Source organism: Vicugna pacos, chromosome 15 (assembly GCF_048564905.1).
Source record: "Vicugna pacos chromosome 15, VicPac4, whole genome shotgun sequence".
Taxonomy (NCBI): domain Eukaryota; kingdom Metazoa; phylum Chordata; class Mammalia; order Artiodactyla; family Camelidae; genus Vicugna; species Vicugna pacos.
In genome coordinates this window covers 24066591-24089105 of record NC_133001.1, presented here as the reverse complement: position 1 = coordinate 24089105, position 22515 = coordinate 24066591, and the positions used below count along the sequence as shown (strand labels likewise).

Below are 22515 nucleotides of genomic sequence, written 5' to 3'. Positions count from 1 at the left end.
ACGTGTCTACTATTGAGCATTCACTATCCTCTAAAAACATATTGTACATTTTACTGATGTAATTCTCCAAACTAAAAGAGGTGACTTTTATGGTCTTCATTTTAAATGAAGATCAGAGAAGCCAAATAACTTTTCCAAAGACACACAGTGAATCTAGGGTCTAAACGGAGGTGTACTCAACTCCAATCTCCAGGATTTTTGGCTATCTGCTTTGCAGTAAGATTTACTGAGTATCTACCATGTTACCAAGTTCTATTCTCAATACAAAACTGAAAATAACAAAACTCCTGCCTCCAAGGATCTCACATTCTAAGAGCAATGACTGACTAATGCAATTCTGCAGGAAAATTTTATTATACAGATAAATGGTCCTAAGAACAGAATAAATCCACCATGTCTAGTTTGAGGTGGGAGGGATAGCGTATACAAAGATTGAATGTATGCTTCTAGTGTAGCTACTCTCTCGGATAAACAATAAGGTTCTTTCCTTCAGTGGATTCTGCCTCCTCCTTGACTCGTCACCAGCCATGCCAATGTGCCTCGATCTCAGTAAGGTTCACTCAAGGGCTGGACAATCCTATCTGATACGTTTCATTCACACTGAAAAGCACTTGCCTAGTTGTCTAGTGTCCCATTTCATCGGATCCCTTTTTAAGAATAAATTAGTTAAAACTATATGGCACTTTTATATACTGTGTGTTAATTTTTCTTTTTTCTACAGGACAGGGGTACTGAGAGATTTATCTTTGGCAAGGAAGTAACTTTTGGTGTCCCCTCAAATCACGTGAAGCATTAAGCATGTATGTCCAGAGCTCTGCTAGCTCCTGAAGCTGCCCGCTCAGGCTGCTATCATTACTCTTCCACATCTTTTCTACCCAGGGAGATAATGTCTTGCTGTCATATATGATCATCTCCCCTCGCTCCCACCCCCGGGAGCTTGGCTTTCTCACCTTCAGCACTCCTCTCCCTGCTTTTGCTTATACGCACACTATTCCTTAACCAAAATCCTTTTGTAGATCTTAAAAAATCTAATAGTATAATTCCCTATAATTTCTATGCCTGTGACTGTCACTTCTGCATGTCTCATAAGTATATTACCTTTTCTTTTTTAATAGACTCCAGAGACCAAATTGACACCCCCTAGAGTATGACCTTTATAGAAATGACATATTCCTGTATTAACGCCTCTTTCACCACAGTCTCTACTAAAAAGAAAAAAAAAGCCATTATAATCAACTTTTTCCATTGTATAGAGAGATATTTGTGGCATATTTTTTATGTGAGCTCAGCATTTCCTCTTCAGCTTTGTCCGGATCTCTTTACCATGGTCTATTATAGACAATGATCTTAAAATATATTACAAATATCCATGGGTGGGCTTCACATCAAAAGTTTAAATGTTGCCATATATTCAATTTGAATTTTGTTCTTTTCTTTTTTTGAAGCACATATCTGAACTCTACACAATGGAAGTTTTAATGACCTGTACTACAAGGTTGCAAAGAGCCCGGTGATATCTTTACTTGGGTAAAACCCAATTGTTCAGTTTCAAGGATAAAAGGTAGACTTAACTGAATAACCGTATCTCCTTTTCCAGTCTTTTCATAATGGACTAAGGACAAACTTCCCTTAAAGCAAAATAATAATTATTTTTTATTAGTAAGGAAATCTTTCAATAGAGAAGCGATATGAATTGAATTAACAAGTTACACAGTTCCCCTGCAAGGGAAAACAAAAAACAAAAAAACCTTTCATCACCATGAAGATCAAATCATCACCTCTTAGAGGACAAAAGCCAATTAGCTGAGTTGGTAACACTCTGCATAAAATGGCTGTACTTTGGAACTTCTTAGGGAGTTGAGGGGGCTTTTTAAGGTACAGGATTACAATCGACCTTAGACATATTGAACAAAAGTATCTGTTAGGGTCCCTGAAGATGTGTATTTTTCTAAAATGTGCCCCAGGTGACTGGGCGTGGGGAGGTGGAGGAGAGCTGGGCAGACTACCTGAGAACCCTTGGGTCAGAACAATACTGAGGTCAAAGTGTGCAACAGTGTTTGAGAGACTGTTCAGATGTAACAGGGAAATAAGCTGCTTGACTAGTCTTCCTTACACAGTGGTCCTCCTTCATAGAGGACGTTCTTCTAACTAGGGAATGACAGATTTGAAGTATTTGAAGAAAAAAGAAACAGTGACTTTGCCTAATTGGTCATGGCAATACTCCTTACAAACAATGAGAGGGCAAATGCTCAAACTGTCCTCACATTCATTAGTCCAAGTTTTGGTTTTCTTTTGTAGCAACTGGCTTCCATCTCTTTCCATCGCACTGAATGACTCCTAATTTCACCCAGTCTTCTCACAAAAAATGCCACTGGTCACAGCAAGTACAGACGGGTCACAGCAAACTCAACCACACTGCCAGGGAAGCAATTCAAATTGTATGCCCTGCTGACTGCCAGTCAGATAATACATCCTTTCATTCAAACAAATAATCTCTGGAAAGACAGTCATAACAAGCCATTCTATAATTCTTTTAAGTCAGCATAGCATCAAAAATATCTGTTAACTAAGTTTAGCAGATTTCTAGAGTATTTTGCCACTAACAAGCTGCAAAAAAATTATGGTTAGCTTGCGAACGAGGATTTCCCTGTGAGCTGAAATCACAGTTGGCCAATTTGGGGGATTTCCATCCCTCTGACAGCACTTTAGCCCAAACTAAATTTGATTGTTTCCTAGAATGGAGTAATTTAATTTTCTCCAAGTGTCTACTGACTTTATAATGCCACGGCCAGAAGATGACATGGAAAACTGGGTCAGTTGACCAGGTAATTCAGGCCAAAAAATAAAATATTGCTTAGAAACTTCTTCTAACACATGAGTCATTTTAATTTCCTAAATTACCGTATCTATTTGTCTCAGTAGTCTGATTTTTCTAGTCTCTATCTGGGCTATGTAATAAAATAAAAGTATTTAAGGTGAAAAGAAATATTATTCTCAGTTCCTAGCTCTGGTAGCATCCCTGCACTATTTTACTTGGTTGAAAAACACTAATAATAACTGGAGATTATTTCAACTGCTACTGTTCTGAATGAGCTATCACATGGTCACAGGCACAGGGCAATTCACAGGCAAACAAGCCAAGCAGAAAAGAGAAAACTGTATTTAGTCAAAACACATTTTATATAAATAGATATAATTTGAATGTGTAAAGATATGTCCGGAAAATTGGTTAACTATTATCATCCTTGTGTTTATATTTCCTAATGTCAAAAATCTTGAAAATATCCATTCTGAAAAGCTATGGCTTTACACCATGTGCAGCAGTCTCATTGATGATTTAATAATGACTAAGACTGAATGAAATTATTCCCATTCTTTCTAGAGAGAATTCTCCCTCTCTCTCTCTTTTTTCCTCCTTCCCTCCTTCCATCTCCATTGCTAACGCTATTTCTACCTAAAGGACAAATAATAAGACATTCATTTCATGGAAAATATGGTTTCAGGCACTGCAGTTTCGTTGTTGCTTTTTAATTCAGAGATTTCCTACCACTGTAACTCTTGAACTCAGGCTCCACAGTTTAGGACAGCTGGCTGCAGATCTAGACCACTTGATAAATCATCTAGTTGAACACATGATCATTTATCCCTGGGCTGGGAAAAAGTCAAAGGCCCTTTGGGTGTACCTAACTATTTGTAGGAACTTAGAAGAATGAATCTATTTCTTTCAATATGAGAAGCACCAGATAAGTTACATGAACATAAAGTACAAAGGGACCCACTTCATTCTTTGAAACTTTCCTTCTGTCACAAATTACTTAAAAAGTACTTTCTGAAAGTCACAATGAATCAAGTTAGTCAGAAGCCAAACTTTCAGGAGCCTCTTCCTGTTACCTATATACAGGCAGATACATACAAAGATGAATTATCATCTCCTTCTTAAAGAAACACTCTTTTAAAACTGATTATTAAAGGAAAGTCTTGACCATCAGTGGCTGATGGAGTGGTTTTTAAAACCCTTTCAAATTCTCTGACACCACTTAAACTGGGCAGAGAACGAGGAAGCTCAAAAAAGGGTCGAGTCTGAATCCTCCTCACTCCCAGTTGAAGGAGAAAAATTCTGGTTTTATCAGCCTTATTTGTTTGTCCTTCATTGGAGATTTACCTTGAAGCAGAAAGGAAAAAGAAATTTGAAAATCAGTGTATTATGTGAAATATTATACTATTTATTATGTAGTAATAGTATGTAAAATTTAAAACATAGTATCCAGAGTAAAATCTAAAAGGGAATTTTATAAACCTGCTTAACCAGTCAGTCAATCATTAAATAAGTATTCCTGAATACCTACTTGTGCCAACCACTGTTCCAAGGGCTCTTGAGATACCTCAAGGCAGGGCAGACATCTCTACCCTTTTATATTTTGGTGGAAGAAAGACAGACAATAAACAGTAAACAAAATAAATGAAAAAATTAAAGTGTATTAAAAGATAACAAGTGTTATGGAAGAGAAACTAGACTGAGGTAAGAAGAGTTCAGGAGAGGAGCAAATTGTAGTATTAGGTAGGATGGTCTCTTGAGACTCAGGTGTCATTCGAACAAATCTCGAAGGATATGACAATATAACCAATTATTTAAGTGTCTCAAAGTAATTATGCTTTTTTTTCCTACAAAGATACCTATCTAAGAAGACAAGTCCCCAGTTATCTTTTCTTTAAAAATCTAGTCTTCGGGTGACTAAGTGGTTAGTATAAGCTCAACTCACGTATCACTCCATGAAGTCACTAATGAGGCAAAATATTAATTCACAGAAAAAGTTTTCTCTAGATGGTACTTCCAATCCACGAGAAAATATTTATCTCCCTGCCCTCTTCAGCCCTAAAATTTGCATCTAAGAAGCAGCAGTTCCCTCTGAACTCCTAGGTTTGTTCAAAGGGAAGGTAAGTCCATTTCAGCTTCATCATTGTGTGCAAGTGAAATGTGAATGTACGAAGAGTTACAGAAATATCTAAATACTTCTGATTGAGTAGAACTAACCTTTCATGCTTTATTCTACCAATGTTCTCTGAACTATGGACTATCAAGACACTGATGTCTAGTTAGCTGTAACTGAAAACAATCACAGAACCATAAATTATAGGGTATTCACGTGATGGGCAGAAGATACTACAAAATTAGTAATTAAAAAAAAAACACCTTTGGCAGATTACAGATCATTAGCCTTCAAATGTATTTAATTCAAAGATATACAGTATGTTTTATTTTATTGTCACCATTGATAAAAACCATCTTTTAATTAAGTGCTTCTGCAATTTGTCATAGCAATATCCTTGAGAGTGCAGTATTTTTATTAGCTCATAATACACATCATAAGATTTAGATATGTGAGGCTAAATTATCTGTCTAAGGTCAGTAAAGAGCAAATACAGGATCAAAACCCAGGTCTTATGTCTTCATGTCCCATACCCATCACACTATACTGCTTCCTTGTTATAAGGGAGAGTTTTAATCCCCTAAAATGAAACCTTCAAATTGAGAAATAATAGCATATTATATAATACTCTATGGTTGGTTTCCTTCACGCTGCTTCAAAATTTATTTTATAAGAATGAGAAGACAAAACTGTTTCATGATTATTAGTGTGTAAGTGGAAGAAAGTCTTTAAAGTCTCCTTAAAGTTGGTTACTCTGTATCAGTTATTTTAGTTCAAAGTCTCCACAGTTTTGCCTAACATAATGAGAAATACCTCCTATTATGCCTAATAATTAAGGATGTCAATTTTTTTCAGGATGGTCTGTAATGTTCTTTCCTGTTCCAAAATGCTATGATTCCAATTAAAGATTCAAATCTCTTTAGTATATGAGCTAAGCACACTGGGTAATCGTAATTCTTTAAAACCACCTGCCAACACAATTTAAGAAATACCCTCTTATAAGCCTAAATGTGTTGATGGTGGTTAAAAAAAAAACTACATTAACAAAAATATATTTCAAAATGAATAAACAAGATAAAATCACTATTTTGGAAAACGGAATAATTCTTTTAAAATCCAATGTGCCATAACTTAAATGTTTTGCTGTTTGTGATCTATCTCAGCAAAGCATCTGAATTTGTATTTATACTGTCTCATTCTTTAAACTGTTAGACTGTGGAGAGTCCTTTCCATGATCTTCTCTGAGGATCAATTAATCCACAACAAGTCTCACAAAATCCTTGTTTAGCTTACCAGTTATTCAATATCATAACTGTTTACAGACTGCAAAGGAGAAACTTCTCATCACAGAGCCAAAACATGCAGAGATAAAAAGAAGCTGGGACTTTCATTAGTAATAAATATAATGATAAAACTGATTAAACTGCAGTAAGAGATAATATCTATTTACTCTTTAAATGGCTTTTCTTAATTGCACTCAGAACTGATGGGCATGTAGGCTAAAGAAGAACTGCAAAATAAACATCAAATTCTGAACAGTCACATAGACTTCTACGTATATCCTATTGATGAAGTAGACATTTAATGTCCAATTTCATGAAGCTACATTCTGGTCCTTCCATGTTCTGTGGCTGTGAGAGAGGAGCACCCAGTACTGCAACGTAGAAGTCATAACAGATAAACCAAAATAAACTATGTCCTGGCTTGCAGATGTACCACACACAGGCATTTCAATACAGTTAAGACTGTCAACATTCACAAGTGTTTCTGAACAGTGCAGAATAGTTAATATTTTGAAGTACAATTTAAGAAACCATACAAAAGAAGAGAAATGTGGTGTTTTCAAAATCAGATTAGTTCTACGTCAGAAACCAATGCAAAATGTATTTCAGAGCCATAAAACAAATACACATCAAGATGCTGGTCACTGGAACTGTGCACTTTACAGACAAATTAACTACATAGCAACACAAGAGTTGAAAGATGGTAACAAAAAATCATGGAAATAAAAGAAAATGTATAAGAATACTAAATACTTTATTTTCCCCTAAAATTAATAATATCAAATCTATTTTAAGACTAAGTATATTAGTTGTGGTTTGACATTACAGATAAAATTTTAAAATATATAATCTTTGATACTGCTTATCAATTAGTTGAGTGGAATCAATTATATCTAGGTATTAACACAACTGATTATGAGAAAAATCTGTGTTTATTTTCCTCTTAAATTATTCTCCTTTAATATCTTCATTGTCACTAGTAAAGTTTAGGTACTTTCAAAATGTATAATTGTATGCTTGACAGCTGTAATACCTTGGCTTTTAAGTAACATGAGAAACCTGGATAATCAAACAATAGACATTTGAAGACTCAAATGGACATTTATTTTGCAAATATATTGTAGAATTTATGAATGTAAGGAATAGCAAATATGTTTGTATCATAAGATGAGACTTAAATTTGGGCTTTTTTGAAAGCTTATAATCCTAACCCAATTTAAACACAGGTCTTATGGTACATCATGATTTATACAGTTAAAGAAAAAAAAGGAACTCATGGCATGGAAGCCACATAAGATAGCTTAACACCAGATCTGAATTTCAGGAAAAGTCCTGTATGTGTTATCACATGAATAGCAGAAGTTAGAAAACAAAATTTGATTATTTGCCACGGTGACAGTGAATCACCTTAAAATTTTTCAAAACCTTTAAACACAAAAATACACTGACTTGATTTCCTTACAGGGCCATTGCTGTGCATAGGCTAAAGGCAAACAAACTCAAGAGATAACAGAAAGATGCTGTACTAGGAAGAAATACTGCAGCTTCAGGAAGAACATGAACGATAGAACTATTCAGAAGCTTAGAGACAGAGAGAATTCAATATAATCTGTTGCTACAATCCTTTTTGTTATTTGAGTAAGCTTCCTCTTCCTTTTCCACCCCCTACTATGTTGGCTCCAAACGTTCCCTGTCTTCCTCTGTATCTACCTTTTCCAACATGCCCTCCCCCAACACACACATACATAAATCATGAGAATAGCAAACTCAAGATAAAATAAGAATAATATTCTGGAAATATAATGGTCAAAAAGAAAGACAAGCTTCCTGCCCTCATGGAGCTTACAGTCTACTAGGAAAAGTTGACATTAAATATAACCAATCACATAAATATATAGAACTACAGATTTTTACGATGGAAAATATAGGCCTTCAATCGAAGTACAACATTTATGTGACAATTATTGACCTGTACTCCTGAGCTATTAACCAGTAACTTTTTTGGATCTATAACTATATATAACTTATATATATGTATAACTAACTTCCTTTGACATTTTCTGATTCAAAAGGTCATTCATTTCTCTCAAATATTAGAGTAAAATACAAATAAATAATTGTTGGAATGAAGTGACCACATAAATATACACAGAAAAAACAAAAATAAACTAAATTCCCAGGCAAATAGATCAATCGAAATTCTAATTAGAGTAAAGAATAAAATTAGTATGATCAATAGTCCTAGCAATGTCATTGACAAATTTCAAGCCTAAAAAGAAAGCAAACACAATTTCACAAAAACCATTTGAATCCATCAAGTCACAACCACAAGAAGTAAGGCTGGTCCTGAATACCATCTTCCTTCAGCTATCGCAGAGAAAGCAAAGTTTATTCCTAACTGTAATCAGTTAAAGGTGATGTATTTTTGTTTAGAAAACATGAAAATAAATCCAAATAACAACTCTAAATTTGAAAGAGAATGACCAAGTGAAACTGTGAGGCATGATGGCCTACAGAAAGAGTAAAAAAACTTCCATTTCACTCATTATGATTCTGCCAGCACAAAGCCTTAACACGTCTCCAGAAGACTTTCTGTTTTTGTCATGTAAATGTAAGGAATTCTGCAGTTTCCAAACCCCTGAAGAATTAATTAGGGAGTATGAAAAGATCCATACCAACTCCGTCAGGATACATCACAAAGTGACACCAGTGGTCACCTCTAGAGAGTCTGGGGAGGAGGATGAAGAAGGTTATCCATCAGAAGAAATGTTTTGTTTTTTTTGTTTTTGTTTTTGTTTAACTGTACATTTTTTAATGATATTTATTTTCTATCATTGAATATTTAAAAATTTTGAAAATACTTAAGAATTCATATAGAAGAAATCAAAATGATAGCAATAATGTTCTTGAACCTAGTTTTACTTCTGGATTCAAAAAAGAAAGACTTTAATCTACAAATGTTCATTCCAGAGCACCTGAATTCACTAATCCTAAAGAAAAAAGTGGTGTCAAGAAAAATGCTCCAGGATTACATTTTGATGGAAAGATTTGAGAAGCATGAATCTACAATGCAAATCAGTTATTTTAGAGTGGATAGGTTTATCGCATATTTTATGCACAATTAGGATTTAACTTGATAGAGGAAGCTACATTGCAGTTTCTAGATATTTTTTGGCTCCCCCAACAGTGGCACAAGGCAAGGATACCTTCCTAAGGGACACTCTGATTCATGTTATCTTTATCTTTTCTGAATGCTGACACTGATCACACTTTTTACCACTCTCACAGCACTTGCATTCTCGTCATTTAAACTAATCTATCCACATGTTTTCATTCCATATTACATTGACAATTTTTCAGTCTGGATGACATCATAGTCAAGATTGTATTTTTTGCTCTAGAATGCAGATTTGTTGAATTAATTTGCAATTAATAAAGACATATAAATCACATTTCTCATTTATATATATATATAATTAACCAACATGTAAAGGTGATCACTCTGACTTGCAAAATACTCAAGTCCATCTTAAAGTCTTGTTTCCCCATTTAACATCAAAAGACATCTTGGTTCCGTTAACAGAAGAAGAATGTGAAGGAAAAACCAACTTCCTGTCCTGTGTAGTTTTGTGCAGATTGAAGAATAAAATTTGATGAAAACCGGTGAAGTAAAAATATGTTTGACACACATGGCAACAGAAAACATTTAAGACTGACATAATAAAACTGAATAAAGCTAAGTGACACAACATTAATTACAGCAAAATAAATTATCAGCTAAGTATAAACATGAATTATTCCATATGTAGAGCTAAATGGTTATATTCTTAGAATATTATTTTTCAGAGTTACTTTTTACAACATAATGAATATATGCGAAAAATACATTTAGAAAGTTTGTGTACACACATGCATTCATACAAATACACACATGCACATATACAAACACATATACATTAACTTCACTCAGCCAGTAAAATAAAATACAAATACAATGCCCTCTACGCCATCCTGAGTCCTACACTAAGGAACGTGGTGGAAAACGCCCACCAAAGAAAGGGAAGTAATGGGAATTTGCCCTCAGAAAAAAGTTTAGAAAGCATCCCAACTGGTGCACAAAATCTATAAAAGAATCGATACATACTGTCATCTGCATAGTTGCTAAAAAGGCTTAAAATAAGATTAAATTGTATTATTGGAAATGGTTGACCAAAACACAAACTGCAATAGCATATGTTCTCCTTTTATTGGCTCAAATTATCCAAACAACATTTGTTTCTGAAGCTCTATTTCACACATTTAAAACTTTGATATAATTTCTTACTTATTGCTCCGCTCATGTTCAGGTGCTTTTTCAAGCAGAAAAGTTTCCCTGCTAGACGACACAAATGTAAAGGCGCAGAAGTGTGAGCTTTGGTCCCAATTCGCCAGAGTAATGTTCAGAGCAAAAGAAAGATTCAGAGAATTCAAGGGAACACATTCCTGTGTTTCAGATAACCAAAACACAAAAACCAAAATAAAACAAAACTAGAGACCAAGGGCACGTTCACTAGTACATAGCTAAAAATGGTTAATTTAAAGGCTATGATGCATGTTTACCACAGCTGCATATCATCTACTTCCTTTTAATGAAAACACTAAACGCAATGTGGATGGTTCTAAATGGAAAAGAAAGCATGCTTTTAAATTTGGCGCCAACACGTCAAAGAGTACACATGCCTGACTTACCAAGTGACGCAGAAATGTATACCTGTTTGATAACGTTCTTAAGACAAAGTTAGTACACACAAAAGAAAGAACAGAGTTGTCTTGCTCCTTCGTCTTTCACCGCACCGCACCGCACTGCCTTTTCAGATTATCATGGAGTCAATGTGTATATATGACATCTAGCAGACCACAAGCTGATAAGCCCACAGCAGTACCATTTCAATGCTGCACATGCTCACAGTTACATCCCAAGGCGGAATGGCTGGGGCAGGTGTGCTCCAGAGTTAAATGTTTGAAGATGATATATCTATGGTGGCTGCACTCATCATTTAACTACCATTAAACGATACTGCAAAAGATGACACTGAATCTTGTAACTAATTTCTAAACACATTAATTATATAAGCAGCTAATACGAGGAAAGGAATCACTCTAAAAAGCAAGAAAAAAAGGAGGGAAACATTTTGATGGATTTTTCTTACCTTAAATTCATAAAATATTCATTAACACTCATACCTACCTCTCAGTGCCCATTACTAATGCCAAAAAGTCTAAATATATTTGCGTAACTTAGACACACTGTAATTCATATAGATGATATTAAGAAGAAATAAAATAATGTAATACCTTTACTTTTACCTATGGAGTTGATGAAATGGTTCCATGAAGAAAGGGTTTCCATACAAAAAGAATAAAGAGGAGAGAAACAACAATAAGAATTATGAATATATGTAAATGCACTATTCTTTGAAAATTAAACAAGACAAGAAAGTATAAATAAGGTTTGAAAACAAATGGAGGTACAATCAGTACACGTTAAGAAATCTGCCTTTTTTAAGGCAATACATGCAAGGAAATTGGAAAGCCCATGCTCACTTTAAAAGATTACACAGAAAGGAGATACACAATGGCTGTGGGTAGAAAAAGTATTGATTTTGTAGAACACTATATTCAGCATTCAAGAAGCCAGAAGCCAAAGATGTCTGCATGTTCCCAAACTGCCATGCATGAGTGAAAAATGAACTCTTTCTGGTGCAATAGGTTAAACTGAATATCTTTCATATAATAACTTCTGATAGTTCTCAGTTTTTCTTTAGTATAACTACACTTATGCTAATAAATGTATGGAAGCTTTCAATCACAAGTTCTTATGTCTCATTTATTTGTAAAAATTATAGTGCATAGAATGAAGGAAAATAAAAGTCAAAAGAGCAAACCAATACCAAACCAACAAATAAAGGGAGAAAAACACATGAAAAAAAAAATGTGAACAAAAGTTACGTATTTACTTTGCAGCCAGATAATTTGCAAGCATTTGCCCATCCTTTGCTGTGATGGTTTGAAAGCAACTACAGAACAAGGAAACACTGAAAGCAGAGTGGAAAAGGAACAGAGCCCATACCTTGGTCGCCCATCATCAGGTGCGCCAGACCTTGAAGGGAAACAAGAGCACAGTCAGCAATAAACAAGGGAGCATGGAAAGGCAGGGTTGTCACAGTGACAAAAATGTTCAGTGACAGACATCTTGTTTCCTATGAGACATGCCTGTACCACAGAGGCAAATCAAAAAGCATTCTTTCAACTCCTGATTGGAATGCTTTCGGGCAAAGAGCCACAGAACTGCAATTTAAACACTTGCACATGTTGCACTGTGTATTTCTTCTACGTATCAGTTGGAACAATCAAGAGCATAAGAGCATGACTTAAAATTCAACCAATCCCTTAAATATTGCATCTGCCCTTCATGCCCTTTGATGAGACTGTTTTGAACACTGCCCCGACAGGGCTTGCCATTCTTTGGTGATGAAATTATATTTAAAAAACCCAAAGGAATACCTGAAACATGGGCCGGGTCTGATCTTTTTCCCCTCATCAAAAAATGAGACGTTTCATAGTTAAATGAAAAAAAATCCTCAGTCACACTGAAATGATAATACAGAAATGTCTCCTTGTCTGACACATGTAGCAAATGACCAAGTTTTTCAAATACAAAAAAAATCATCAGACATGCAATTGTAAAGTTAGAATCTACTACAGAGTAATGTTTTTAAACAATGGCTCACCTTTGAATAAGCTTAAGTAATTTTCCATAAAGAACAATATTATTTAGCACTTTACTTAAACATTACTTAAATACTAAACTATGAGTTAATGAGTATATTTAAGATATAATCTCATCAAAGAAGTTTTCTGAAAGAATACTGAATTCCCTTTGTTTACTTATATTATTTTTTAACTTTTGCTTCACAATTAATTTCAGGTTAAAGATCACTCCTTTTCTAAATACTGCCAATGTCCTTTAAAAAAATTCTTTCACTATCCAAGAAGATGTGTTTTACTGAAAGGCATTAATTCCTAGTTCTTTACTCTAAATTCAGAAATAAAACTACTCGTCAATCCCTGTATATTTCAAAAAATAATGGGAAAATGTCAGAGCAATATAGTATATGTATAATTTTATTAAAATTTATATTTCATTTCCCAGTGTTATTTCAAATATATTTGAGACTTTGAGCTACATAACACTGTGTATTACTTGCATCAGTATTGAAACAATCTGTATTATTACCTTAAAAATTAAAGGGGTATTTAAACATTCCTGTGGGATAGATACAATTATAAATTATCATACATTCACAATATTAAAATTATTTAATATAGTAGTTTAATGTTTCTGTAATCTAGCTTCTTTTTGTATTTTCTAGGCAATTTTACCCCCCCCCCAAAAAAATCACACAATCAGATTAAAAAGTTCATGATCTGTTGGTGATTCATGATATTTTATATGCTTAGGAATAGTGGCTTATCTGTCCAGTTTATATAATTTTTCATTTAATTTCACTTTTAAAACTACTATACATATTTCCTAGTAATAGTTTATAACTTTTCTGTAGACTAAATCAGGGAAATATCTCTGTATGGATATGACTTTTAGACCCCTCTAGTGGTTTTTAATAACACCTAACGACGGAAATTTTAAAATCTCAAAGCTTCCACATTGTTCATGCTAGACTTCCTGCCTCTAAAGGAGCTAGACTATACTGCCAAAGTGGAGTTATCAATAGGGATGTTAAAAATTATGATTGAATAAACTTTATTACAATAGTTTATGAGCCTATACTCTAAAAATCTTGTCAAAATTTTCCATGGAATGAGTGTGTATGAGGAGAGAGGCATCCATGCTTATTAAGCTGATTTAAAAGCCCTTTAAAATGCAACTGGCTTTAAAGAGAAATGAACAGAAACATGCAACATTTTACAGGATGGTTAAGGAAATGCAAAAGAAGGAAAAAAAAAAGATACTTTCTTTAAAAACCTTTTGATCCCAAATAACATGCACAATATAAATGAGACTGATTTTGAAAGATGCCAGTCAGACTTTCAGTGTAATATCTTTATCAAGTACACACTCACATGCTATTAAAATTATAGTACAGAAAGACAGAAGCAACACTTGGAAAAATAGTCACTGATGATTTCTTTTAAAGTTTAAATCTATTTTATTTACTTAAATAATGAAATAGAAATGTTCAGCAACTAAGCAATGGTATTGTCCACGAAAGAATCGCAAATAATATGTTGAAACCTGCTACTAATCAACTTTGTATTACCATGAATTGTTCTTTGAGATATCAAATCTTATAAATTTAATGGATATTCATCTGTAACATTGGATGGGGACTTTTTCTAAGGAATTCATCATTCTGTAGGAGTAAACATCATGAATGGTTGTATTTCAAAATATTGTAGCAAAATAAAATAGCTAAACACTTTCTACTAACGTACAGATAATAGAAAATTGTTTATGCAAGAACTGTTAATGCTGTGATTATGCAAGTTGATAGGACATCATCTTCCCTTTTACAATGCTTGGCTCTTCCTAGTTATTTTTCTATTCTTATCCTTTATGTATTTATTTGGCAGCAAATGGACTAATACATTTAATTTCTTTGAAGGTAAGAATATTGAAATATGTTTTAGTTTGTCAGATTCTAAAGGAAAAAATGCATAACTTTCTCAAAATTCCTTCATAGAGATAATTTTAGAAAACCTTGAACAAATATCATAGCTTTATTTAACAGACACAGACTATTACAAATATACTTACCAATAATCACACTGGAGTGTTGTATGCTTTCATTTCCATTGGTCAATGGCTTATTTTTTAATCTAAATTTATGCCTCTTACTTATAGTCAGTACTTTATTTTGTGTTCTTTTTATAAATCCAATCATTTGACACTAAACCAATGGGCTAGAGATGATGTAATACTACTAAACATTTCCAAAAGAAATTATTTTGATCAAGAAAAAAAAATGGAGAAAGAATCATGCAGTATGTTCTAAGACTGCAAAGAAATACTTTCTCATTTATAATAAGAGAAGCAGGATTGTGTCATTTTTCCATGCAGAGCACTGAAATAAGTATTTAAAGGTTCATATGGGATGTTGAAGTCCACCAAGGGTTGGCGTTCAGATTGAAGGAGTTTCATATACTTGGGGCTGATGGAGCTGAGAGTGTGTGTGTTCTATATGAAAAATGATGCACAATCCAGAAATCAGCAAACGCTCAGGAAGAAGTTCAACTTACCGTCTACATTCAAGATGTACTCTATTAATACTAAGAAATAAAAGGCAAATGAGAGTTGGAAAATAAAGTAGAAAGTACCCACCTTCCACATTGTTGTCTTCTGAAAGCACATGACAAGGAGGGAGAGAAAAGGAAAAACATTCATTAAGCAGCATGCAGACTGGACCTTGCCTTTGCATGTCTTTTTCATGCAAGGCACCAAACACATCATGCAAGTGCTCCATCGCTCCCATTCAAAAGGGAAAACACAATCACGGGAAGCAGGTTCCCTCCCAATGGCAGCATTTAAAGAATATGAGACAAAATTTCAGTAATACTGCTGTGTCCTGAGCAGAGAGTTTTAAAAAGCCTTTCACTAGCCTGTGTAAAGTAAACATTACTCTTGGATGTTGCTGGCACGGTTTTCCTAGGCAATTATTTTTAAAGCTCTTTTTTAATATAACAATTCTAAAAGATTCTATTTCTAAATTCTGATTTGGACTAAATTGTATGAAATAAGGAGCCATGAAATTTCACTTAAAGATATTCCAGTTCTACCAAATATGTAATCCATTTACTACCATGGCCTTTAAATATTTCTAATACTTCAATCTCTTTTCTTAAAGAAACATAACATAAATTACACACCCAGTATCTATAATTTATTTAGTTTGCTTACAGTATGTTCATATTTTATTGCAACTTATTAAAATGCTAACTTTTAAAAAATGTTAAGTAGAAAAAGTAATTATTACAAGAGAAGTCCATTTGGGAAAGTTTATTCATTATGCAAAGCTTACCATGATTATTTCACTTTGTATTTCTGTTTAGGGTGTGAATGTGAAGGTAGTAGAGATAATAATAATATTGGGGGAACTGTCCCTTATATTTCTATATAGCTATGTAAAATTTACATATTTTCATATATTTACTTAAATATATTTACATATGTGTATATACAAACAGACACATATATACAATCAGAATTTATATGTCTTTCCTACACATAATCAATGTAAGTGTATGGAATTTAAAATATTATTAGTACCCATTAGGCAACTCAAGTACTATCTGAGACAAAGGGCTTGGGGTCTAAGTAAGAAATGGAAGGAAAAGCTGTTTCATGGGACGAGGGTGAGAGCAAAGTTTCAGTACTCATCAAGGTGTTTTCAACAGTACAGTATACCCATGTTGATAGTTCTTGTCTCATTCTTATATTTTACTTAATTAGCTGTACTTTTTTAAGTGGTCATTTGATCAAAAGTGCCTAAAGAACAAAAACACAATATAGAAAACAGAGAAAAACACTTAAATGCACCACTTCATCAGGTTCAACAAATAACTTCAATGGTTAAAGTTATTAATGAATTAAAAATCACCAATTTTGCTTAAAATATAGTAGGTGGAAACTGAAATATCAACACAGGTACTCTTACTGACGTGGCCTTAATATATAATAGAACACTGGTAGTGGTAAATGTGGACAATAACATTTATAGAAAATACTTGATTTGCCAGAGTTGATTTTTAAAGAAATAAAAAATGGTTAAAATACTTGGTATGTGATATTCATTTTCTGTTTGATTTAGGTTTCTAATTTGCCAAATAGGGAATCAGACAGAATTAGTTACTTTTCGATGGTAACTTGGACATGACATGGACACAAACACTACAGTTTCGTTTTATTGCTTTACATTGGAAATTATACAAAGATATAGGTTATTTTAATGTTTAGGATACACTTTGGTTTTGTAATGATATCCTCTGAAATTCTATTTCCCATTTAAGATGCTCGTTTTAAATAAGATTATTAAATATGTAGAGCAAAACAACAAAATCAGGGAATTTCAAGGAGATCACTTGGCAAATATGGTTTTGAGCAGCACAGTCCCAGAAAGGGGTTTTGGTAAAGTGCTGCATGAACGTTTAATAGGGGAAGAAAATATGAAAAACAAATCAACAAGATAAAGAAGGCCCAAGCTTGACACTAATTTTACAATTGTGCTTAGTAGGCTATAAGGGTGTGCTAATAAAAAGCAAGGTCACGGATGCAGTCCCCTGAAAGTGAGCTCTCTCTTCACTGTTAACTAAGGCATAGAGCTGCAGGGGATATCACTGATCCTGCCCAGGCATCCAGCACTTTTCTGAGTTCTTATTCATACAGAGAACCAGCTTAACTAATGGAAGTCCTTATATGCAAATCCAAGTCATGCCCAAAGTGTAATCAAATCCCAACTTGACCATGTTCAGAAAAATGGTCTTCTTCAGAAGACTTAGGTTTATTTCTAAAGTACTAGAGTAAAAGGAAGGGTAATATATTAACTTCTATTAAAAAAAAAAGAAGAAGAAAAAGAAGAAAACTGGCATAGAGCAGATGTTCCTTGAGTTTCCATATATTTTAAGATTCAATCATAAGATAAAAACCTTCTTTTTACTTGTTTCATTCTATTCTACCCCTTTGATACATATTTGTTGGCTTTAGTTGATTTAAAATCAGTTAACCTAAACATTATCTCTACATTACTTCAGAATTTGGAAGTAGTTACAAATGGCGGTAGCTCTAGCAATTATAAATATTCTCCACGTACTTTTCCTTTTTTCTTTCCTTTCTACTTGGTGTTTGGACTAAACATAGAATATCGAGTTTAAGAACAGTTTCTCTCATCAAATCAACTTTTGCTTTCTCTTTGCAATCAAATACTACTTTGGTTTTGAGCAGCAACAGAGAGAGGTGCTGAAATTGGCATGCCACAGTGTAAAGATAGTCTATTCTGCTTTAGTGTAAGGTAGAAAGCAGTCCATCCAGCCTTACCTGCAGACATTGTCAAGTTAGGAAAAGCTCTTGGTTTGCAGAAAACCCTGGCTTCTTAATTCTGCTGACCTAATCCTACTGAGTACATGGAGTGAGTCTCTTAGTAATCAACTTTATGATGATGATCATGCCACCTATAAAGATCACCCTTTTTTTTCTCTTTTGATCGTAAAAAATAATGAATAAAAACCAAGGAAAAGACACTTTAAATTTCATTTTACTTTCAGAAAAGACAAGCCTCCCTCACAGAGATGGATGGCAAGCACTACAATATGGGTTATGTTATATGAATGATGGTCGTGTGCTGACACGAGGGAAGCTGCGGACTGCTGAACTGTATGTTTTAAAATTACTTCAAAAGAGCATCCCGACAATCTCTTTTTTCCTTTGGCCCCCAGCTTATAGGAATGCAAGAACGGTAATTTTAATTTGTCACAACAATGTTCTTTGCACATAATCTTAATTACCTATTTCAAGGAAAAGAGAAATGAATAAGAAAAAATGTTCTCGTTTCCATGTAAAGAAAATCGTAAGTTTAATCATGACCAGTGAATACATTAAAGTTTGGAATAAAATACCACAATAACTCCTTTTTGTATAATCAGTGTTTAAGTTTAGCAATATAAAAGACTGCATCTAAATGTACATGCAGTAGTCAACTCATAGGCTACGTTTTACATTAAGAATTGGCCAAAAGAAGGCTGCCACCACTTGGGCTTTTCTTTCCTCCTTCGGCTTCTTTCCATCCCTGCTAGTTGCCTCTAACTGTCTCCCTTCATTTTCTTTGGCTGCTCCTCTCCATCAAAACTGCCCGTACTGCAGGCGACTTCCCACCCATGCCCTCCAAGGTGAGTGAGTGAGGTACATAGTAAGCAAAACTGGTGGCTGGTGCTACGCAACAGAAGAAGGAATGCAGACTATGACTTTATTTCCTTACATACCTGGGGCTTGCCCCTCACATTTCTTTGAAAGATTTTACCCTTCATTTTGGGAACCAAGTGCCAGTAGCGTCTGGTTCCCATGCTAGCAAAGGAGGGAGCTTTGTTTTATTATATTTTTCTTTTGGTGCTAGCAGTGAAAGCTTTTAGAAAACCTCAATAGTCTGGGAATGCTTCAAGGACTGGGAAATGGAGGAAATCACTGATTCTGTGGGTCTGTGCAGCAGTCAGCTGGAGGAAGAGAAAAGCTAACCAGAACCGAGAGGAGGTGTAAACAGAAAACTAAGCAAAAAGGTCCATTATGGAGGCTTAAGGAAGGAAAGAAACAGCCTGGGCAGGAATCTGGCTAGTTTCAAATGCTTTTTAACAGGCGGACTCAGAAACTTGTAAATTCACCTAAATGACACTCCTACCCAGCCTCCTGGGATCCTAGTCCTTGAGCAAGAGGGGAGCCAATTTTTTTTCTCTCTTTTCACTGTTCAGGAGTGAAAAGAAGGGTATCTCTAAACCAACTTGAAGCAGCAGACATGTTCCTGGAATCACACTTGGAACTGTAAAACGATTTTCCCTAGGAACGTTAAGGGCAATACCTGACCATACTTTGGGGACAATGCAATGATTCAAGTATACCATGGAATTAATGAGTCCTTTGCTAAGTGGTCTGAGAAGTTTACCTTGCCTTACAGTGTTGTTTCCATAGGGAATGTGATAGGAGTTTCAACCTGTTTATTCCAAGAACTTTTGAAATAGTACTTTCATAAATTGGAGATTGCCTATGTTTCTGCTTCATCTAGGTGCCAATTTTGTTACAAAGAGGTTTGTGGTATTCAATTCACAATGTTTCATCTAGTTAATGGAGGAAGAAAGGAAGGATGGAAAAAAAGGAAGAAAGAAAGAAGGAAGCCTAATTATGTGGCACATACTTCTGCTTGTTCAATGGTCCTAATGGAATTCAATATTTCTTAGTCCACATATTAAAATACATATTGAATAGTTCACATGAACTATATTGTACACAATTTCAAGTTCTCTCTTCATGAGAGACTATTACAAGGATTTTATTTTGCTTTTATAGCCTCAATTCTTACCTACATCTAAACTTTGAAAGTTAACACTTCTATATTCATATCAATAGCTGGACATAGGGAAGGATCACTGCATTTAACAGTGACCATAAACAGAGCATGGTCTACACTGTGTGTGCTCATTTGTATTGTTTTAGTGCTTACTGAGAAATGAACATTTCCTGATATGGAACTGACAGATAAGTGAGCAGGGTGTTACTGTGCACTTTCCCATCCATGCTGAATCATTGCTACACTACTCTCCAAGGAAGGCTGAGGGGTAATGCTTCCTAAGAGTCTAAAGTCACCACATTTTAAGAAGTAGAGTAGGAAAGCTCTTGGAAAAATAAATTTAAACACACCCCTACCTACCTCCTCAACATATCACCCCTTCTAATGGTTTTGTGGATATGCCAGTACTCAGGTGTAACTTTCCTTATGAGCAAATGAGAAACATCCTGTGGCTTGTATGGTACAAGCAGAGAATACTCCACAATGCGTCCTAGGTTCCCCATTATTAAGACAGAGAGTAGGTGAAGTCTCCTGAAGGACACCAATGGCCCTTCACTTGAGACATCTAACACATGCTAGATGTAGACAGTTTTTTCACAAGCCATTTCATTAGAGAGAAGTTTCAAATAAACTTTCAAATACTTCTGACTTTACTCATCTACACTTAGGTTCTAAGACAAATCTAATTTCTCTGAGGGAAAAAAAACATATTTTGTCATTAAATTAAGGAGACATTGTACAAAAATATAACTAAGTCAACCATACTGTAAAAACAAGTCCTAAATTTAGAGCTTAACAAATGAGATTTGTGTATACTGAATAGAAGAAAATGGTCCATACGATATAAACTGACCTGACAATTATACATATATTCTTGTATTTAAGGAAAAATGTAATTTTATTTCAAAATAACAGGAATATTTCATGTTATCTTTAATCCACTAGGGGCTTTGCACATGTAACAAATAGTCTGAAATGAAAAATGCAATAAATATTAAAAAGGATCTTTCAGTTCTTCAGAGTTTTTAGTTTTTCATTTTCTTTATTGTTTAAAAGTCAAATTATTTGCATGTTTTATAATTTGTGGTTAATTTAATTTTAAACTTTTATAGAAGTCACTGAAAATAATTTTAAGGGGGAAGTAACTGGTTTTTTTTTTCCCCTAAATAAACTAGATAGTATGTTAAATCTTCCAGAAATCTCTCAGAGCTGAATAAAATGCTACCTACAACAAACCAAATATCTAGTAATCTTTTCAAATGTAGGACATTTCAACAGGGGGAAGGCTGTTATGAAGAATTCTCCTGTTTCTTCAAATACTAAGAGCACTTAGTCCAACAGCACCTGAGGTTGAAACATAAAATTATTGTCTTCAGATCAAAATTGGTCAAATATCAGTAATTTAATATGGTTGAATCTAATATCTGTAAGTTGGTGGTTTTTCTACAAAATGTGCTATTATTCCCTGCCTCCTAAATATAATGCAGAAATACTATGTTAAACCAAAACATTATTGCACTCTTCAAATCAATCACTTGAAAACAGAAGACAATCAGAATGAATATAATTTTCATAAAATATTTTATAAGATGTTATGAAGATCTCAAGTTACTTGTCCCAAATGTTCAAGAGAAATAAGAATGAAATGCAATATACTAATTTATTGGGCAGTCTTACTGCTTTAAATGTACTTTCATAAACATTATCTTGTATAATCTTTGTATTATCTCACTGTGGTTGGGTGAGTTGCCTAAGATACCCTAATAGAAAGTAGAAGATTCCAAGAGTGTTTGAGGCTCCCGGTCCAAGTTTGTGTAGATTTCAAAAATTGTTTTAAAAAGAAAATCAACATGAAGAATTTGAACAACACAGGGTGATGCTGAAGTGTTCAGCACGGCGGCGCTATGTTCCTGGAACTACTATCAAAATGCACCTATTACTGCTAGCTTTTTTAAAGGTAATACAATAAAGAAGTGTGAAGACTGGTCTTTTGATTTCTTTGAGCTTGTTGCAAGAAGGCAGAAATATTTAAGAGAAAATACTTCTTTCTTAATTGCATTTATTTGTTAATTGTATGAAGTCAACAAAAAAAATGTAATACTATTTAATTTCCTTTATTGAAGAAAAAAACTGACTTCATACTCTTCTTCCCTGTACTATTAGAGTGAATTAATTACTAGACAAAAACCACATGTATGAAAT

General features: G+C 34.1%; 1 protein-coding gene across 3 annotated transcripts in view; it reads right to left on the bottom strand.

Moving 5' to 3' along the window:
- Positions 1-22515, bottom strand: part of NRXN1 (neurexin 1) — a 1026070-nt gene that overhangs the window by 914093 nt on the left and 89462 nt on the right. The window contains exons 3-4 of one of the 3 annotated variants that reach the window (XM_031675605.2): positions 15591-15608; positions 12321-12350 (exon numbers count right to left, since the gene is read on the bottom strand). The exons of the other annotated variants lie outside the window; for them this stretch is intronic. Coding sequence (XP_031531465.1) covers positions 12321-12350; positions 15591-15608 — 48 coding nt within the window. The remainder of the gene's footprint in view (positions 1-12320; positions 12351-15590; positions 15609-22515) is intronic. 3 annotated transcript variants of the gene reach the window in all.